General features: G+C 36.0%; 1 protein-coding gene across 1 annotated transcript in view; it reads right to left on the reverse strand.

The window, feature by feature from the left end:
• LOC136258318 (titin-like) overlaps positions 1-18,437 on the reverse strand; it is a 105,554-nt gene that overhangs the window by 27,235 nt on the left and 59,882 nt on the right. Inside the window, exons 28-40 of the mRNA XM_066051645.1 lie at positions 17,356-17,997; positions 13,795-14,115; positions 13,419-13,742; positions 13,035-13,355; positions 12,658-12,981; positions 11,202-11,843; positions 10,481-10,801; positions 10,105-10,428; positions 7,642-7,962; positions 7,263-7,586; positions 6,238-6,864; positions 3,628-4,269; positions 549-1,187 (exon numbers count right to left, since the gene is read on the reverse strand). Of these exons, the coding sequence (XP_065907717.1) occupies positions 549-1,187; positions 3,628-4,269; positions 6,238-6,864; positions 7,263-7,586; positions 7,642-7,962; positions 10,105-10,428; positions 10,481-10,801; positions 11,202-11,843; positions 12,658-12,981; positions 13,035-13,355; positions 13,419-13,742; positions 13,795-14,115; positions 17,356-17,997 (5,772 nt within the window). The remainder of the gene's footprint in view (positions 1-548; positions 1,188-3,627; positions 4,270-6,237; positions 6,865-7,262; positions 7,587-7,641; positions 7,963-10,104; positions 10,429-10,480; positions 10,802-11,201; positions 11,844-12,657; positions 12,982-13,034; positions 13,356-13,418; positions 13,743-13,794; positions 14,116-17,355; positions 17,998-18,437) is intronic.

Raw genomic sequence — 18,437 nt, forward strand, 5'->3', positions numbered from 1 at the left:
TTAAGGCATGCAAACCACAAACCTGGCATTGGGGTTGCAAAGGCCTGTATAAAAAGAAATGATATCTAAAACAGCCATGGGTGCGGTCTTCAAAAAGCCTGGATTAATCAATAATGGTGGCCAAGAAATGGCTGCAATGATGTTAGTACTAATAATAACATGGATCACCTTTCAAAAAGTGTGAGTTAAACGTCAAAGGTGGTAACCAAGATATGAATGTAAGGATGTTAATATTAATCAATAACATGGCTCTATATCATTGCAGCCATTTCTTGTTCACTACTTTTGATTTTATAACTTTTTAACCCTAGCTATTTGAAGACTGCACCTGTTTATCTTTTAACATGGATAACATGTACACATGAACAATATAACTTTACTACATAGTTACACATTTTAGTTGTTTCTATATACAAAATTTTGACAATTATATATATAGGTACAGGCTGTACTTGAAATTGCATGCTAGTACACACCACTTATACAGTAGCAACTTTCTACCATATGTGGTGCTTAGAATTAACACAAAACAATAAGCCATAACATACCAGTTAGATTAGTTAATCTAGTAGAGTCTGATCCATTAGCTTCCAGGATCATCAAATTACACCCATATATACCCTCATCTCCCTCCATCAGGTACATAAACTGGAGACTACTAGTGTAATTGTTACCACTACCACTGGTTGGACTGATGGTCACTCTACTATCATTTGTAATAGTGTCTCCTCCAGGTCCCATCCAACTTATCATTACTGAACTCAACTCCACTCCACTAACTGTACTCACTGTACACTGGATATCTTGAGGACTACCTACCATAGCTCCTTGTATAGGACCAGATGGTGTTATACTGACTGCAGGAGTAGGAACTGTAACATCCAGTGTGACACTACCAGTAGCCATAACTGGTGGACTAGTGTTGATCACTACCTCACACTGGTATACTCTACCATCATCAGTTGTGCTCAACAGTGGGATGGTATAGATAGATGTAAACATTATAGAAGTTTCAGTTGTCAAGTTAGCATTTATCCCTTCTGCTAGTGTATTATCATCACTACTCCACACAATATCCACTCTACTGGTGATACCTTTCACAGTAGTCACACTACACTCCAGTGTTAGTGACTGACCAACTATCTGAGTGTTGGGGGCAGTGACAATGATACTGTCGGGAACAGGGACTGTAGTATAAGAAATATAAGTACAATTGTAAACAAACTCTATACTATTGTACATGCAAAATGTTTAGAATTATACATTTAACATGTTAAACACAATTTTGTATTTGTACTGTACATGACTATGTGGCACAAATTTTAAATTTTCATAGGTGAAACTACAAGTGCATCTTTGGTGTTAAGCAAAGTTTGTGTCATCATACCGTTTATTTTTCAAATACAAACCATAATGACAGTCATTTAATTGATCTGAAGAAAGCTTGACATGGTCATGAAGCCTACAAAGTGCTTACATAGCAAAAGAACATGTGGCAGACTAATCATGTTTTCTAAGTACTAGATTTGCTTCAAGAGGAAAAACCCTTTGGAATGTTTGGACAACCAAGTTAAAGGAGGGATAACTTTATTCTGAAGTAAACTGAGTCCTGGTCAAAGAAAGACATTCTTGTAAACTATTGCCATTATCCCTGACCACTAGATAATGACATGCTGAATATTACTATTCAAATAGTGCTCAGAGTAATGTTGATCCCTATACTTAGAATTGCAATTGCACAAATACTTTTTACTGGCTTGCGAAGCCTTAGGAAAATTCTTTCACGGAATCTTCCAGAACATGTGAGTTACATTGGAAGGTTGAAAGATCACTCTATATGAAACATATGAAAAAGTATCACACTCTTAAAAACCAATTGCTGTGGTAACACCCTGTTCAGCAAGCACCAGGCAACCTAGTACAATCTACATTCCAGGGTGCATTACCAAGTGCACCATTCAATCAAGAGATTCTGATCATACACAAATACAATATGTTTAGTAGTTGCCTAGCTATCTACACTACATCAAGCTCTATCATTGCCCACTTTTACTCTAATAATAATTACATAAAAGTTTCATAAACAGCTCATAAATAACAATACATACATAAAAGTACACATTATGACCATGGCAGGAAATTATATTATTAATCTTTTTTGTGATTGAGGATGAACAGTGGACAACATCAGATGCTTGCTAGACAATAAGCTCCTGCAAATCAACAGAAGGTAAACATTGTATAAGTTAACTAACTCAAGGTAAAGAACATGGCATGAATACACACGGAGAAGAAAAACGTTATACATTCAGAAACATGTGTACCTGAATGACAGCTATAGGTACAATGAACTTTTTAATTAAACTATTAAATTTTGTGCAACACATTACAATTGATAATTGATCTGACTTGACTGGAGTAGTTCATATCATTGGCTCATTTTCTACACCCACCACCCACATCAAGCATGATAGTAAGGAAGATTCTATTATGCTTTTGAGCTTCCAATTGTTGTTTCTGTTAATTCTTTTATTATTCAACTATTATTCTCAAAATATGAACTGGATCTTGAAAAACCTACCTTTTCAGCACATTGGTCAATTTTATGTTTTATAGCTTCTATCCTTTTAGATTAATATGTTAAAGCATTCCTGATATATGGCTGATGTGCTAGTAATGCATTGAGTTTTGTGAGTGATTAAGGATGGCAAATGGTGACAAATCACTTTGGTTACCAATAATTCCATTCCTACCATCTAAAATACTTTAAAAAGAGATTTCTGGTAGTTTAATGAAGTATTCTTGGTACTCTTCTGCAATTAAATGGCATGTATCATTGTCTAAGACTTAGTATAACCATTCTATCACCTGAAAAATTTACTTAATTTGTAAGTTAATTGGTGTCCCACGCATTGTGAAATTACTACATGGTCTGATATAACCATCCGTATTTCCTAGGAAAAAGAAGCTTTGGGTATGAAACGTCACAGTTACCTCTGTCATTGCCAAAAATAATTGATAATAAATAAAATAAATAAATAGCAAGAAGGTTTAATAGTTGTTTTATCCAAATGTGCAAAAATAAATCATTTTAAAAAACTGTTGAAATTTTCATTTCAGTTTTCTCAAAAAAAATTGCATATGTCCAAATTGCAGTATCTGGTCACAAATTATTCCTGAAATTTGTGCTAAACATAAGAATATTAGTGAGAGTTTTCGTATAAGTCCTGTGACTGCTATATGGGAATTATGGATTTAAAGTTGACTGCTTTATTAGAGTAAGTGACTGCTCTATTAGAGCATTTTGATCTTTCAGCCTTAAACTGTTTCTGTGAAGTATCCAAAAGATTTTTCCATTACACTACTAGCAAAACTTATAATTCTGCACTACAGCTCATCCAATCATTCCAAAATACTCCCTAATTTTTCCACTACCTATTATTCCTAAAATTATTCTGGCGTAACAGACACGTCCGTATATTACAATTGTTAAAAGTACTTATCATTTGCATAGATTCCAGCCTCTTCATTTCTACCACACATTGTATACAGTTATCATAAGTAACATTATAGTTTCAATGTACAAAGAATAAAGATTATTGACGTCATCTTTATTATAGTGCTTACCAATGAAATTATTTATTGTAACAAATACTGATGCATCAGTTTCCAGTATCATCACACTACACTCATATGTACCCTCATCTCCCTCCATCAGGTACATGAACTGGAGACTACTAGTGTAATTGTTACCACTACCACTGGTTGGGCTGATGGTCACTCTACTATCATTTGTAATAGTGTCTCCTCCAGGTCCCATCCAACTTATCATTACTGAACTCAACTCCACTCCACTAACTGTACTCACTGTACACTGGATATCTTGAGGACTACCTACCATAGCTCCTCGTATAGGACCAGATGGTGTTATACTGACTGTAGGAGTAGGAACTGTAACATCCAGTGTGACACTACCAGTAGCCATAACTGGTGGACTAGTGTTGATCACTACCTCACACTGGTACACTCTACCATCATCAGTTATGCTCAGTTGTGGGATGGCGAAAGTGGATGTGTACACCATGGAATTGTTACTACTGAAACTAACATTAATTCCATCTGATCTTTGTATTTCCAAGCCATCACTACTCCACACAGTATCCACTCTACTGGTGATGCCTCTCACAGTAGTCACATTACATTCCAGTGTTAGTGACTGACCAACTGTCTGAGTATTGGGAGCAGTTGCATTTACACTTGGAACTGAAACTACAGTGTCACAACAATTAAATATAATAATGACTTTTGTAATACATTACTTGTGTCCTATTTCCTAGACGACTAAGTATAGCAAAACTTTCAATATTAAAATTTAATTTATCAAATGCCTGTAGCTTTTGGGGGGCTGTGTACCTCCACACTCCCTGCTCATACATACCTACTGACACCTCCTCTTTTCAATTACTGGATCTACCACTGACTCAAGTAATATATGTGACCGGATTTGCAAAAAGGTACCTTTTTCACACATTTGACATACCAGCAAACAAAATGTCATAACTGTTGACCCCTTGCACTGATTGACTTTCTTTTTGTATCCAAACATAGCCACATAATGTAGGCATACTCATGGAAAAGTACAGCTACATGCTTGCAATGATACAAAAGTTACAAAGTTTGAAAGTTGAAAAAACAGGTCAAATTTTATGTGTGAAAAAGGTACCTTTTCGCAAATCAGGTCACATATACTGTACAATCACTATAATACCACTTGCTTCAATTTGAGTCAATCAATTAGAGATTTACTGTGGTTATGATTTTGAAAAAAAAGATCACTCAGATGTGATAATGAGAGGGGATTATAACTCTTAAAGGCTGTGAGGACATTTGTCCTAACGAACTATTGGTCAGCTGGACATGAGCCTAAGATGGTCCAGCAGTGCAAGGAATGGAAGATATCGTTATATAAGGCACTAAAATATGAACCCCTCTTTCAGGGAGATCTTGGTTAGATGCTTAGATAGGTAAATATGACTATCTAAACTACTTTACATTTGATGTTTTTATTACTTTAAAAATGTGTACAAGCTGAAGTATTATATGAGCAGAGGACTGAGAGGGGTGAAGAGACTGCTATAAAGCTCATGTATACACCATAATTATTGTCAGTATGTTTTGAAAATTGCAGTGTTTGCTGTTTATAAAATTGTTTGACTGCTGTATTAGAATGTTTTGATCATTTTGTGGAATAATCCAACAACATTACAATTAAAACAGTGCAAAGAAGCATATTTTGGTGACATTTAGCTAGACAATGAACTTTTATTAGCCATTTTCTATTGGTCATTTCCATTCCACTTTCCGTTCCCATCCGTACCCGCTTCATTCATGAGAATTCGGCCTTGTATTGTATAGACTATAGTTACCTACAGTGGATAGACAACTCGCTAGTTGTATATTATTGCTATTGCTGTAGCTAGGTTGGTTATAAGTTCTATAATTATATCGGAGTGTGAGGTAAGTTGTCACGTGGTCGGACAATCATCGTCCAACTTAAATTTGTTTGCTAGGAAAAATGCCTTGTATGCTCACTAAATGTCCGTTGACCGACCGTTATAATCCCCTCTAGAGAAAATGACATTTTCTTTAGTATGGCATTTACATTGTAACATTGAGTACAAACTGTATTACAGCTTGGGAATTGTGCCCCTAACCATTTGTACTGACTTCCTAGGTGTGCCTGTCCCATTGCTATGCATGTAGATGCTGTGTTATCATTAGCAATTTATGACACAAGCAGTGACCATCTATACAATTGTTAATTTCCACAGTTACTAGGCTATAGGAACAGGTCTCCATTATATTAAACTGATTGTTCATACATAATATTACTCTTGTAGTTAAACACCAGTTTAAAAGATACATGTGGGAAAGATATCCCCTGTATCACCACTACCTCAATGGGTACATAATGCAGCTACCGTAAATGGTGTTTTCAGTACATGCTGTAATGTAATATAAATTACATTGAATCAATTATATGAATCGGCACAATGTTGCTTCAAATTTGTCCCATTAATAAGACACAAAATATGTAACGAATATCAAGTGTCTTAAGTGCTGATAAGCAGAATATGGATAATGACAGCAAATAATTAAGATCAATTTGAATAATTTAAGTACAGTTACAAAGTATACTCATGGATGATTTTGTTGACCATTAAATACACAACTTACCAATTGGAGTATTTAGTTCTGCTAACGCTGATCCATTAGTTTCCAATATCATCACATTACACTCGTATGTACCCTCATCTCCCTCCACCAGGTACATAAACTGGAGACTACTAGTGTAATTGTTACCACTACCACTGGTTGGGCTGATGGTCACTCTACTATCATTCCTAACAGTGTCTCCTCCAGGTCCCATCCAACTTATCATTACTGAACTCAACTCCACTCCACTAACTGTACTCACAGTACACTGGATATCTTGAGGACTACCTACTATAGCTCTTTGTATAGTACCAGATGGTGTTATACTGACTGTAAGATTAGGAACTGTAACATCCAGTGTGACATTAACAGTAGCTATAACTGGTGGACTAGTGTTGATCACTACATCACACTGGTACACTCTACCATCATCAGTTGTGCTCAGTTGTGGGATGGTGTAAGTGGAATTATTACTTGTGAAGCTAGCATTAACTTCAGTCAGTCTTTGTAATTCAATGCCATCACTACTCCACACAACATCCATATTACTGGTAATACCTCTCACAGTTGTCACACTACACTCCAGTGTTAGTGACTGACCAACTACCTGAGTGTTGGGAGCAGTTAGTTCCATGTTGGGAGTGGAAACTACAAAAAAAAGATAATCATATTGAATAGAATGACTGCAAGGGGTGTTGCAACATTTTCAGCGCAATATCAGGTGTATAACTTTTGGAGTATAAAAAGCCCTTAGCTTTTATGATTCCTAATAAAGCAATCAGTAATTCAAATAGAAGATCACCTTAATCATGAAGTAACATGTAGTTGTTTCAAGCAAGCTTACATATATACAATGAAACATTCTATGCAGCTAAAAGAAAGGAAAGTTACCTCAAGTTAAAACATTGATTTAAACATTATAATCACTAGCGAAAATTATTTCCTCAAGAAATATTTTCTAATGAAAATACTTTATTGTAGTTTAACAAGTTAAGCTGGCAAATATTTGGAAACCACACATGAATACAGTTTATCAAAATAGTTACCTAACATGTTTTCTACTTTGGTTGTGGATGAAGTGATAGTTTCCAATATCATCACATTACACTCATATGTACCCTCATCTTCCTCCATCAGGTACATAAACTGGAGACTACTAGTGTAATTGTTACCACTACCACTGGTTGGGCTGATTGCCACTCTACTATCATTTGTAATAGTGTCTCCTCCAGGTCCCATCCAACTTATCATTACTGAACTCAACTCTACTCCACTAACTGTACTCACTGTACACTGGATATCTTGAGGACTACCTACCATAGCTCCTTGTATAGGACCAGATGGTGTAATAGTCACCACAGGAGTTGGAACTATACAATTATAATGGTGTAAATAGAACTGTAAAAAATGCATACAATCACATACCGGTAACATCCAGGGTAACATTATCAGTGGCTGTAACTGGTGGACTAGTTTCGATTACTACCTCACACTGGTATATCCTGCCATCATCAAGTACACTCAATGGTGAGATGGTGTATGTGTCAGTGTAAATATCCAAATTTTGTATTGTGAAATCTTCAATTAGTTTACTTTCGTCCTTTAGTACAGTTCCATTTCTGCTCCAGACAAAATTTACTGTGCTAGTAATACCTCTGACAGTAGTAACACTACACTCCAGTGTTAGTGACTGACCAACTATCTGAACATGATGTGCTATCAGACTTAAGCCATAAGTTGTAGGAACTAAATATAAAATAAACATATTATGCATTTTATATTTTATTTGTTCACCAGATGGCGTAATACAGTCCTTACATGAAAACATTAATAAAACATGAAATTGAACCACAATCACAATTAAACGTTACACAACTGACATTACTGCACTTCAATGTATACTGTAATGTAGCTGCAAATTTAACCTTTATCAACTTAGACTTTCTGGATACTGACAAATATCTTCACTACGAGCTACTACTACTTTCCCTCGATCTAGTATTATTATAGCCATACTATCTACAGTAATACTGTATAGAGAGAAACGTTGGTGGGGGTAAACTATGGTCCAGTACTTGTAGCTGCTGGTAGAGTTTCCCACCAGCTAAGATAGAAAATCTGAGTAGTTGGATGAAGTAATACCACCAGTGCTCACAAAGAGGCAGGGGGGGTGGTGGAGTGGGCAAGTGATAGACTTTTAAATGTAGCCAGACCACAATTGAAGTCCAGAAACAATATTACGAGACTATGCCAACTATATCAGGCCATTACCCAGTGCACCACCGATTTTTGTCAAGCCAGATCCTTCACAAGGCAAGAAATCACCATTCAAGCTTGCCTCATCATCCAGCAAAGGCATCTCTTAAACCCAGCCTTGAGTAGTTGAGTAATACTGAGGGTCAAAAATAGTATGATAGTGTAGGTATCCACCAATGGTGTTAGTTTGATTTCGCCTGATGTGTGATTTGGATCAGTTTTGTAAAATCTGGTCACATACTGTATAACTTTCATCAAGTGATGGATTTTCAGATTTCACATTGTGCTTTAATCTTTTATCAGATATTCATGATCACTAGGTGCAATACATTAACTGATTCAAGTAGCTAAATGATTCATTGACACTAGTATAATGTTATTCAGGCTAGGCTATTTGCTCTAGGAGATGAAGTGTCCATGTATAGTACTTTGTCTGTGTTTTAAAAATATAGCCATGGGTTTTGAAAAACTAGACTTATTGAGTACATTATGCTTAAATTATTCTTTATGGCAATTCCATTTTTCATTTACCTATCACTTCCAAAATTATTCTCAAATGTTTCGTGGAGCAATTCATTAATGCATTTTCTTCTACAGCTAAAAATATAATTACTAGGAAAGTGTAAACAGGATTGAGAGACTCTACATGACACTTGGATGACTGTTTTATCAGAAAAAGTGACTGCTCTGCTAAAGTATCTAGACTTTTGTCCCAATTTTATGTTAGCAAATGTGCCTCCATGAAATTTTCTGGGATGCTACAAGAAAAATGAATTAATTATTTCCAAACATCATCCTATTATTCTGGATTATTCCTGATTCCTTTTACCACTGATTATTCCCAAATTATTTTGGTATAATGTACGCATGCCTATTTATTCACAGCCATGGTTAAATTTTAATTTCACTCACATGATATAAAATAAATGTTATTGTAGCCATGTATCTTTCAGAGAGAAATCTTATGAAACTATTTATCACATGACATGGACTATGTACTCATTCACAAATTGGAACTACTAAGTTCGGCCATACAATTAGGAAAAAATAACTTTTTTAATGATGTACGTAGTGCCATACCAAGCAGTACAAGGTGATTATCCTCCTGAAATGATTTCTTATGCCCTTAGGAAGCACTGACCATATTAAGAGCTTTAGTCTACCATGTAATGAGTTTGCCAAATTTTTGACACAACAGCATGGTAACAATGTAATAATACACTATCATTACCACAAGACTGCCTTACGCTTTGCTGGAAAGACATCCTACATACTCTTAAGCTGTCTTTCTGTGTGGCTTCTTTACCAAAGCTGCATACTCTTTAGTTGTACATGATAGCTGACAAACACCATAAGCAACAAATAACCCTAATCACCAGGCTTAGACCTAATAACACAGCTTTACCAGCTCCAAATTCGACCAAACCTATCAAAATTACTTGATAGTGGTGATATACTATGCTCAGGATGAGAACACACAGCACAAAAATAAGTACATCTCGATGTGCATCAAATTAAACTGAGTTTAACTTATAATTTACCAATGAACCACTTCGAAAATCATACATGTACTTTAACTAACTCAATAGCAAACATCCCTGCTATATAAGCTGTGCAATTTAATCAGCTTACCAGTAAGATTCTTTATTGTAATAAAATCTGATCCATTTGTTTCCAGTATCATCACATCACAAATATATACACCCTCATCTCCCTCTGTCAGATAAGTAAAATCTAGACTGCTAATGAAGTAATTTCTGATTGCTGTAATTGGGATGATGGTCACTCTACTATCATTTCTAATAGTATCTCCTTCAGGTCCTATCCAACTTATCATTACTGAACTCAACTCCACTCCACTAACTGTACTCACTGTACAGTGTATTTCTTGAGGACTACCTACTATAGCTCCTTGTATAGAACTGAATGGCACTATAGACACTTCAGCAGTAGGAACTGCATAAAATATCAAAGTGACATCAAGTTTTACAAATTACTACAAACACACCTGTAACATCCAGTGTGACATTACCAATAGCCACAACTGGTGGACTAGTGTTGATCACTGCCTCACACTGGTACACTCTACCATCATCAGTTGTGCTCAGTAGTGGAATAGTGTAAAATACCCTGTATGTCGCTGAGTGTGCGTTTGTAATGGTTACATTCACTCCTTCAGTTATGTAGATTTCTAAACCATTGATGCTCCACACCATGTCCACTCTACTGGTTATACCTCTAACAGCAGTTAATGTACATTCAAGTATTAGTGGCTGTCCAACTGTCTGAGTGCTGGGTGTGAGTGCACTTAAATTGTACAGATCTGGGACTATCAAAAACACAAGAAAAATACAACATCAATTTAATTCAATTAATAGTTACGGTTAATTATAAGATATCATAATACAATATAAAACTTTACAAACAAAGGGCCAGAACTTCAATAAGACAGAACTTTTTCAGTCATCAGATAATTGATCAGTGGAATGATTTACCCAGTTTTGTAATCTCAGCTCACACAATTAACTTTTAAATCTAGATTAGATAATTATTGGTCTGTAATAGGATATGGATACTGTGAAAGGCCTGAGGTCTAATGTGTATACATTGTTTTATAAATTAATAAATAAATAAATAATGCATCTATTCCAAAAGTGACTATTTAGCAGTGTTATTATGTGTTATATAATACATAGTGAAACAGATCATTATTTATATTTGAAACTTACAAGTAAGGTTGTTAAGTGAAGCAGACATTGATGCTACAGTTTCCAATATATTTATGATGCAAGTGTATATACCCTCATCTCCTTCCATCAGGTAAATAAACTGGAGACTACTAGTGTAATTGTTACCACTACCACTGGTTGGGCTGATCATCACTCTACTATCATTTCTAACAGTGTCTCCTCCAGGTCCCATCCAACTTATCATTACTGAACTCAACTCCACTCCACTAACTGTACTCACTGTACACTGGATATCTTGAGGACTACCTACCATAGCTCCTTGTATAGGACCAGATGGTGTTATACTGACTGTAGGAGTAGGAACTGTAACATCCAGTTTGGCAGTACCAGTAGCTATAACTGGTGGACTAGTGTTGATCACTACTTCACACTGGTACACTCTACCATCATCGACTGTATTCAGCAGTGGTATGGTGTAAGTGGAAGTGTAAATTGTAGAATTGTTACTTGACAAGCTTGCATTAGTTCCATTTACTCTTTGTAATTCAATGCCATCACTACTCCACACAATATCCACTCTACTGGTGATACCTCTCACAGTAGTCACACTACACTCCAGTGTTAGTGACTGACCAACTACCTTAGTGTTGGGAGCAGTTACCTCAGCACTTGGTAAGGCAACTAAAGAGTATCAAAACCTAGTAATTACTTTTTACAAATGAAAAATGGTAATAAACATGCACAGATTACATTAATTAATGAATTTTGTGTTTGTTAAACGTTTACAGGCAAATACTAGATGTAATTTCATGATTATTTGAATTATTAACAAACAGATACTGCAATCTTTAGCCTGTCAATACTGACTGATTTCGTATACAACAACGATGAGTGGTAACCCATGTGACTATGTTTCTCCATAAAAGAGTAATACTGTAAACTGAGCTAACAAATAGTGTCCTTCCAATTATTATTCATATGTGAAACATTCTAATGTTTAATTACTAGGGCAATAAGTAGAATAATTATGAATAAAATGTGTATGTTATAAGAGTGATGGCACTTAATATACTTTGCTTACTCAGCATTTGATTAAACATATTTGGTGGCCATAACAGGGTTGAAAGACATGGGAGCACTGGAGCAGTAGTAAGAGAAAATATGGGGATTTAAGTGCAGGTAAAGCAGTGGTCTGATGTATGATACACCCAGGAAAGTATACACTCAATTTTGCATTAAATACAGGAATGTTTCTTACATTAAATTACAGTAGAACCCCTATTATCCAATTGGGGGAAGGATGTTCATAAAATTGAGTACATAAGATCAAGCATCTATACATTTATATACAGAGCTTTGCCCAATTATTCTAATAAAGCATACACTTGACAAAATACTCTAATTGAGCAGTCAATCTGGCATCTGGATCATTGAACTTTCAGTTATAATAGGTGTTCAGATAATCGAGGTTCCACTACACAGCACATAGGCTTACTAGTTGGAGTTTTCATTTCCACTAAACTGTATGAAACAGTCTCCAAAATTGCCACGTGACAAATGTATGTACCCTCATCTCTCTCCATCAGGTACATAAACTGGAGACTACTAGTGTAATTGTTACCACTACCACTGGTTGGGCTGATCATCACTCTACTATCATTTGTAATAGTGTCTCCTTCAGATCCTATCCAACTTATCATTACTGAACTCAACTCCACTCCACTAACTGTACTCACTGTACACTGGATATCTTGAGGACTACCTACCATAGCTCCTTGTATAGGACCAGATGGTGTTATACTGACTGTAGGGGTAGGAACTGCAAAAAAGCACAGTACTTTATCTAAAGCTTGCAAACAAAAATTGACATACCAGTAACATCCAGTGTGACACTACCAGTAGCAGTTACTGGTGGACTAGAACTGATCAATATATCACACTGGTAAATCCTATCATTATCAGCAGTACTCAATGGTGAAATGGTGTAAGTACTAGAATAAGCATTTAAACTTTCGGTTGTATAGCTTGTATTAAGTTTCTCTTCCTCTTTAAGAACAGCACCATTTGTTCTCCAAACAAAGTTTACTGCACTAGTAATGCCTTGCACAGTTGTCAAGATACATTCCAATGTTACTGACTGGCCCACTATCTGAATGTGGCTTGAATTGACATTCAATACATAAGTGCTGGGTACTAAATAGAATGGGTAATATATAACAGGCAAGTAAATAAATTGTCTAAACAAAATTAACTTACTAATGAGTTTCCTTATTTCAACAAAGTCAGATCCTTCAGCTTCTAATACTGCTACATTACAAATATATGTACCCTCATCTCCTTCCATCAGGTAAGCAAACTCTAGAGTACTGATGTAATGATTACCAGTCGAGATTGTTTGGCTGATGGTTACTCTACTATCATTTGTAACAGTGTCTCCTCCAGGTCCCATCCAACTTATCATTACTGAACTCAACTCCACTCCACTAACTGTACTCACTGTACAGTGTATTTCTTGAGGACTGCCTACTGTAGCTCCCTCTACTGAGCCAAATGGTACAATTGATACTCCCGGAATAGGAACTGAAACAAAGAATCTGTTGGTACAATATTATAACATCTATTGTAAACAAACCGATGACGTCCACTGTGAAATTATTTTCAGCTGTAACTGGTGGACTAGTATTGATCACTACCTCACAACGGTACACTCTCCCATTATCAGTTGTGTTTAGTATTGGAATAGTGTAAGATGCTGAATATATTTCTGCACTCTCCCATGATAAGCTTACATTCACTCCCTCTATCTTCTCAATTTCTATGCCATCACTACTCCACACAATATCCACTCTACTGGTGATACCTCTCACAGTAGTCACACTACACTCCAGTGTTAGTGACTGACCAACTATCTGAGTGTTGTGAGCAGCCACGGTGACATCATAAGGGCTTGCAACTGTTAATTTAAAAGTCAATAAATTATACAATAGATACAGGTAGCTAACATGCATCTATCTCTTTGAATCAAAAAATACATGTATTTAATACACCCAATCTCTTTATTTACATGAGGAAAATGGTGTTTATTTTGTTTAATTTTTAATTTTTAAATCGGTGTTCCTATGCACAAAATTTTATCAATCTATATTTGCAAATACATAGTGACCCATATGACATAGCAAGTTAGTCTGCTTCCAATGCTGTTTGTAAAGTCAGTATTGTGTACTTGTGCATTAATATAATATTTTGCTAATAATTTTGCCTTTAGCATGTAGAGGGGCATAGCCAAGATTTTTCATAGGAAATTTCCATATGTAACAGTTAAAGACTTTGAACATAATAATGATTCAAAATTTAGAAGGTTTCTTCATTCTCTGGGTCAGATAGAGGGTGTGTCCTAATTTCCTAAAAGGATCATTAACACTGAATGAACATCTCATTTTCGCAGAGAGTGTACAGGAAACAACCACATGTACTTCTAATTTACACAGTGGTACATGTAATAGAGGGTTTTATCTGATATGTATGCCTGACAGCCTGAGGGCTGAGAGCATACATATTAGGCAAAGCCTGAATACCCCATGTTACAGCTAATATATGTGATACTTGCCATCCACATCAGGCTGATAGCCTGCACAGGATGATCTATCACCCAAGCCAATACAAGTGCAACCACTGGATATATTATATATGCATGCCTAAAAACTTTGAATATGGGTCAGCAACTAGTAAGTTCTGGGTTACGTTTGGTTACGATGAACAGACAAATCCTAGAGATATCATAGAGAATTTCAGCTACGCAAGTTTAATGTTTTAATCAGTGTTATTGAATTGTTTATGGAATAATTATGGAGTTCACTAAAGGCCTACATAGGTAAGCTTGCTTGTAGAGTGGTTACTTGATGCAGAGTGGTAACTTTGTGATGGGAGTGTGGTCCATATTCAGAAATGTGCGGAAATGATTGGTGATTTTAGTTTGCAAAAATCAAAATCAAATCAATTTCGGCCTTAACGTCTACATAATTGCTATCCAGATTTAGCCTAGACTACATTGTGTATGTATCCTGGATAGCTCGGCTACATACTAAATGTAGCCCAGGCAGCTCCTTTGATCTGAGGTGTGAAAGTGGTAATTACATATATACATATGAACTGCAAGGTTGTCTGCTTTTATAAGTATTGTAAAAGGATGTTCACACACCTAGAGTTTGGCTTTTGTGGTGCATATATTAATTTAAATACTTTGCTTACTTTCCTACCATCAAGTTATGGCTCATGCTTGTAAGATATATATAGACATCTGTGTTGATAAAGTTAAATGATGGGATTTCTGAACCAATGCTAATATGCTGAAATCCTAATTTTGAAATGGAAAGTTTTTAAAAAGCATAGAAAGCCTAAAATCTATATATTTTACATTAACATTATCCTTTTTATATTTTATTCTGTTATTGGATGTGTTTCCTGTTTGATTGTTGCATTAGACTACTCTTGGCTGCTCCATTAGTACATTTTGATCTTAAAGAACATTCTACCCTCCTCTAGATCCATTCCTATAAAAGCAATAAAACTGATCTTGTGCTTTTGCATTTCCACTGGTGCTTTAAAACTTTGGCACCGTAGAGTCTGGTTGCTAGGTGCATGTGCCTAATAAAAGTTGGCAAAAAATATTGTGATTAACCGCATACGCCTAATAAACAAATTCATCATGATTATTATGGATTCACTCTGTTGGGATGGTATGAATTGCAGTCATTACTTGTACCAATATTTTGAGTCCAGTTTTTGTGCACTGAATCCTTCATGTAGAGCATACTACAGAAGACCACTTTGCTCAGCAAGTGTAGTAAAGGCTCGTATTTAGGTTTTGTACTTTGGGAAATTTTTCGCTGTACACTGCTCTAGCATTTCTCCTCTTGTATAGCTTCATCTCATGTTGGAGCTTCATGTTTGTCCACATGCACTTATCAATGATGATTAAGTATGAGAAATAGGTATACGCTTAACAAGTATGTAATACACGCTTAATACAGTATATACGTGTGCTTAACAACCAGACACTACAGTATTAACAATGTTTTTGTGGCCAGCCTCAAGTACAAATTTTTAATACGGGCCCAGAACCCCAGAATACCCAAATCCATATGTGGCCAGATTTAGCGAATCTGATTTAAATTGCACATCAGGCAAAGTCAAACTAACACTACCAGTGGATAGCTGCACTATCACACTATTGGTTACTACCCTCAGCATTACTCAAATTACTCGAGGCTGCTTTTAAAAGGCATCTTTTCTGGGTGGTGTGGCGAGCTTGAATGGTAGTTTCTGGACTCGTGAAGGACTTGGCTTGGCGATGATCAGTGGTGGATGGCCTGACAAGGTTGGCCAGACCTTTTTTGTGTTAATTTTGCTGCATATCACCCATTAAACCCTGTAGTCTCGTATCTGGACTCTAATCATGGTCTGCCTCCATTTTGAAGTCTATCTCTTGCCCACCCACCACCACCCACCCTCCTCTCATCTGTGAGCACTCATGATATTACTTCACTTATCCAGCTGTTCTTATTTGCTATAAGCAGCTACAAGTACTGGATGAGGCCTGAAAAGTAATAGATTGATACATCTTTTGTGTAAATTTCATACATGTGCTTGCTATCCTTGGTAAGTTATACTGACTTGAATTCTTCAGAACCACATATCTCAAAACTTCTAATGTGCGATTTGAATCATTTTTCCAAAATCTATCTCTGAGAAAAAGAATGTAATCTTGTACAAAGTTTGCACAAATTTAATCATCATCCATATAATGTAGCACACTTCGGTTCTTTCCAAAGAACAGTAGTGTGCTTATACCTGTAATTAGCAATGTTGCAGAATACCTGGTTTTCTTTAATTATTTTACAAATTTTCTTTGTACTTTGATGAAGGAGAGAAAATATGTACACCCAGCATTTGTTCTTGTGGTATTGAATTTATGACTCAGTAATAGCTTATGCTCAATTTTTTGTCCTACATTGCCAGTTTTGTATTCATTGCTTTATCATCCCAAAAAATCATAGCTAAATCAGCACAGTTTTCCTATACATATTGCTTTCCAATCTCATTATAAAGGTATATACAAAGCGTGACATCACAATGAGAACTTTCCTTTCTCAGAAAATGTGGCAGTGTATGTGGTAGTATAGTGAACACTTACCATAGTCACTAACTAATTCAACAGATTTTGATGCATTTGTTTCCAATATCATCACATTACACACATATGTTCCCTCATCTTCTTCCAACAGGTACTTAAATTGGAGAGTGCTAGTGTAACTACCATTAATGCCACTAGGTGGAGTTACAAAAACTCTATTGTCATTAGTAATGGTATCTCCTCCAGGTCCCATCCAACTTATCAATACTGAACTCAACTCCACTCCCTTAACTGTACTCACTGTACACTGGATGTCTTGAGGACTACCTACCATAGCTCCTTGTATAGGACCAGATGGTGTTATACTGACTGTAGGAGTAGGAACTGTAACATCCAGTGTGACACTACCAGTAGCCATAACTGGTGGACTAGTGTTGATCACTACCTCACATTGATACACTCTACCATCGTCAGTTGTTCTCAACAGTGGGATGGTATATGAAGATTTATACATGACATGGCTCTCATTAGAGGAGACATTTGTCCCTTCAATTGTCTCTAATATTGAATTTCCAGTCTTCCACACAATATCCACTCTGCTGGTGATACCTCTCACAGTAGTCGCACTACACTCTAGTGATAGTGGCTGACCAACTATCTGAGTGTTGGGAGCAGTGACAAATGTGCTCATAGGGTTAGGAACTGGAAAAAATGTGTAGTGAAACGTTTTCATAAACACACACTTTTACAATATTTTAGACCTTCACAGGTATTTATATACATAATATTATGTTTTAGATCTTTGTAATAGTTAGACAATACCATTGTTATAGACAATTGCATACAAACAGTGAGTTATTGAGAGTTCCTATCATAAACACCAAGGACATTTCAGTGAGCAAAACATTCAAGGTCATGACAAACCATGGAGCATAAGTAACAGTTTTATTTGATGCTTCAAGATGTGGCAGTGAATGTGAACAGCCAGTGCCAGCATGACCATTTAGGTTTACAGAGTAATGTATATTATAGAGAAGGTCACAAGCTGAACTATGGTTTTTTTAAATAAAACTAGCTACGACGATAGTTTAACCTCTCAAGTATAATATACGTAGCTAGTTTGAGAGCTACAGAAAATAGGC

Source organism: Dysidea avara, chromosome 1 (assembly GCF_963678975.1).
Source record: "Dysidea avara chromosome 1, odDysAvar1.4, whole genome shotgun sequence".
NCBI classification, from domain to species: domain Eukaryota; kingdom Metazoa; phylum Porifera; class Demospongiae; order Dictyoceratida; family Dysideidae; genus Dysidea; species Dysidea avara.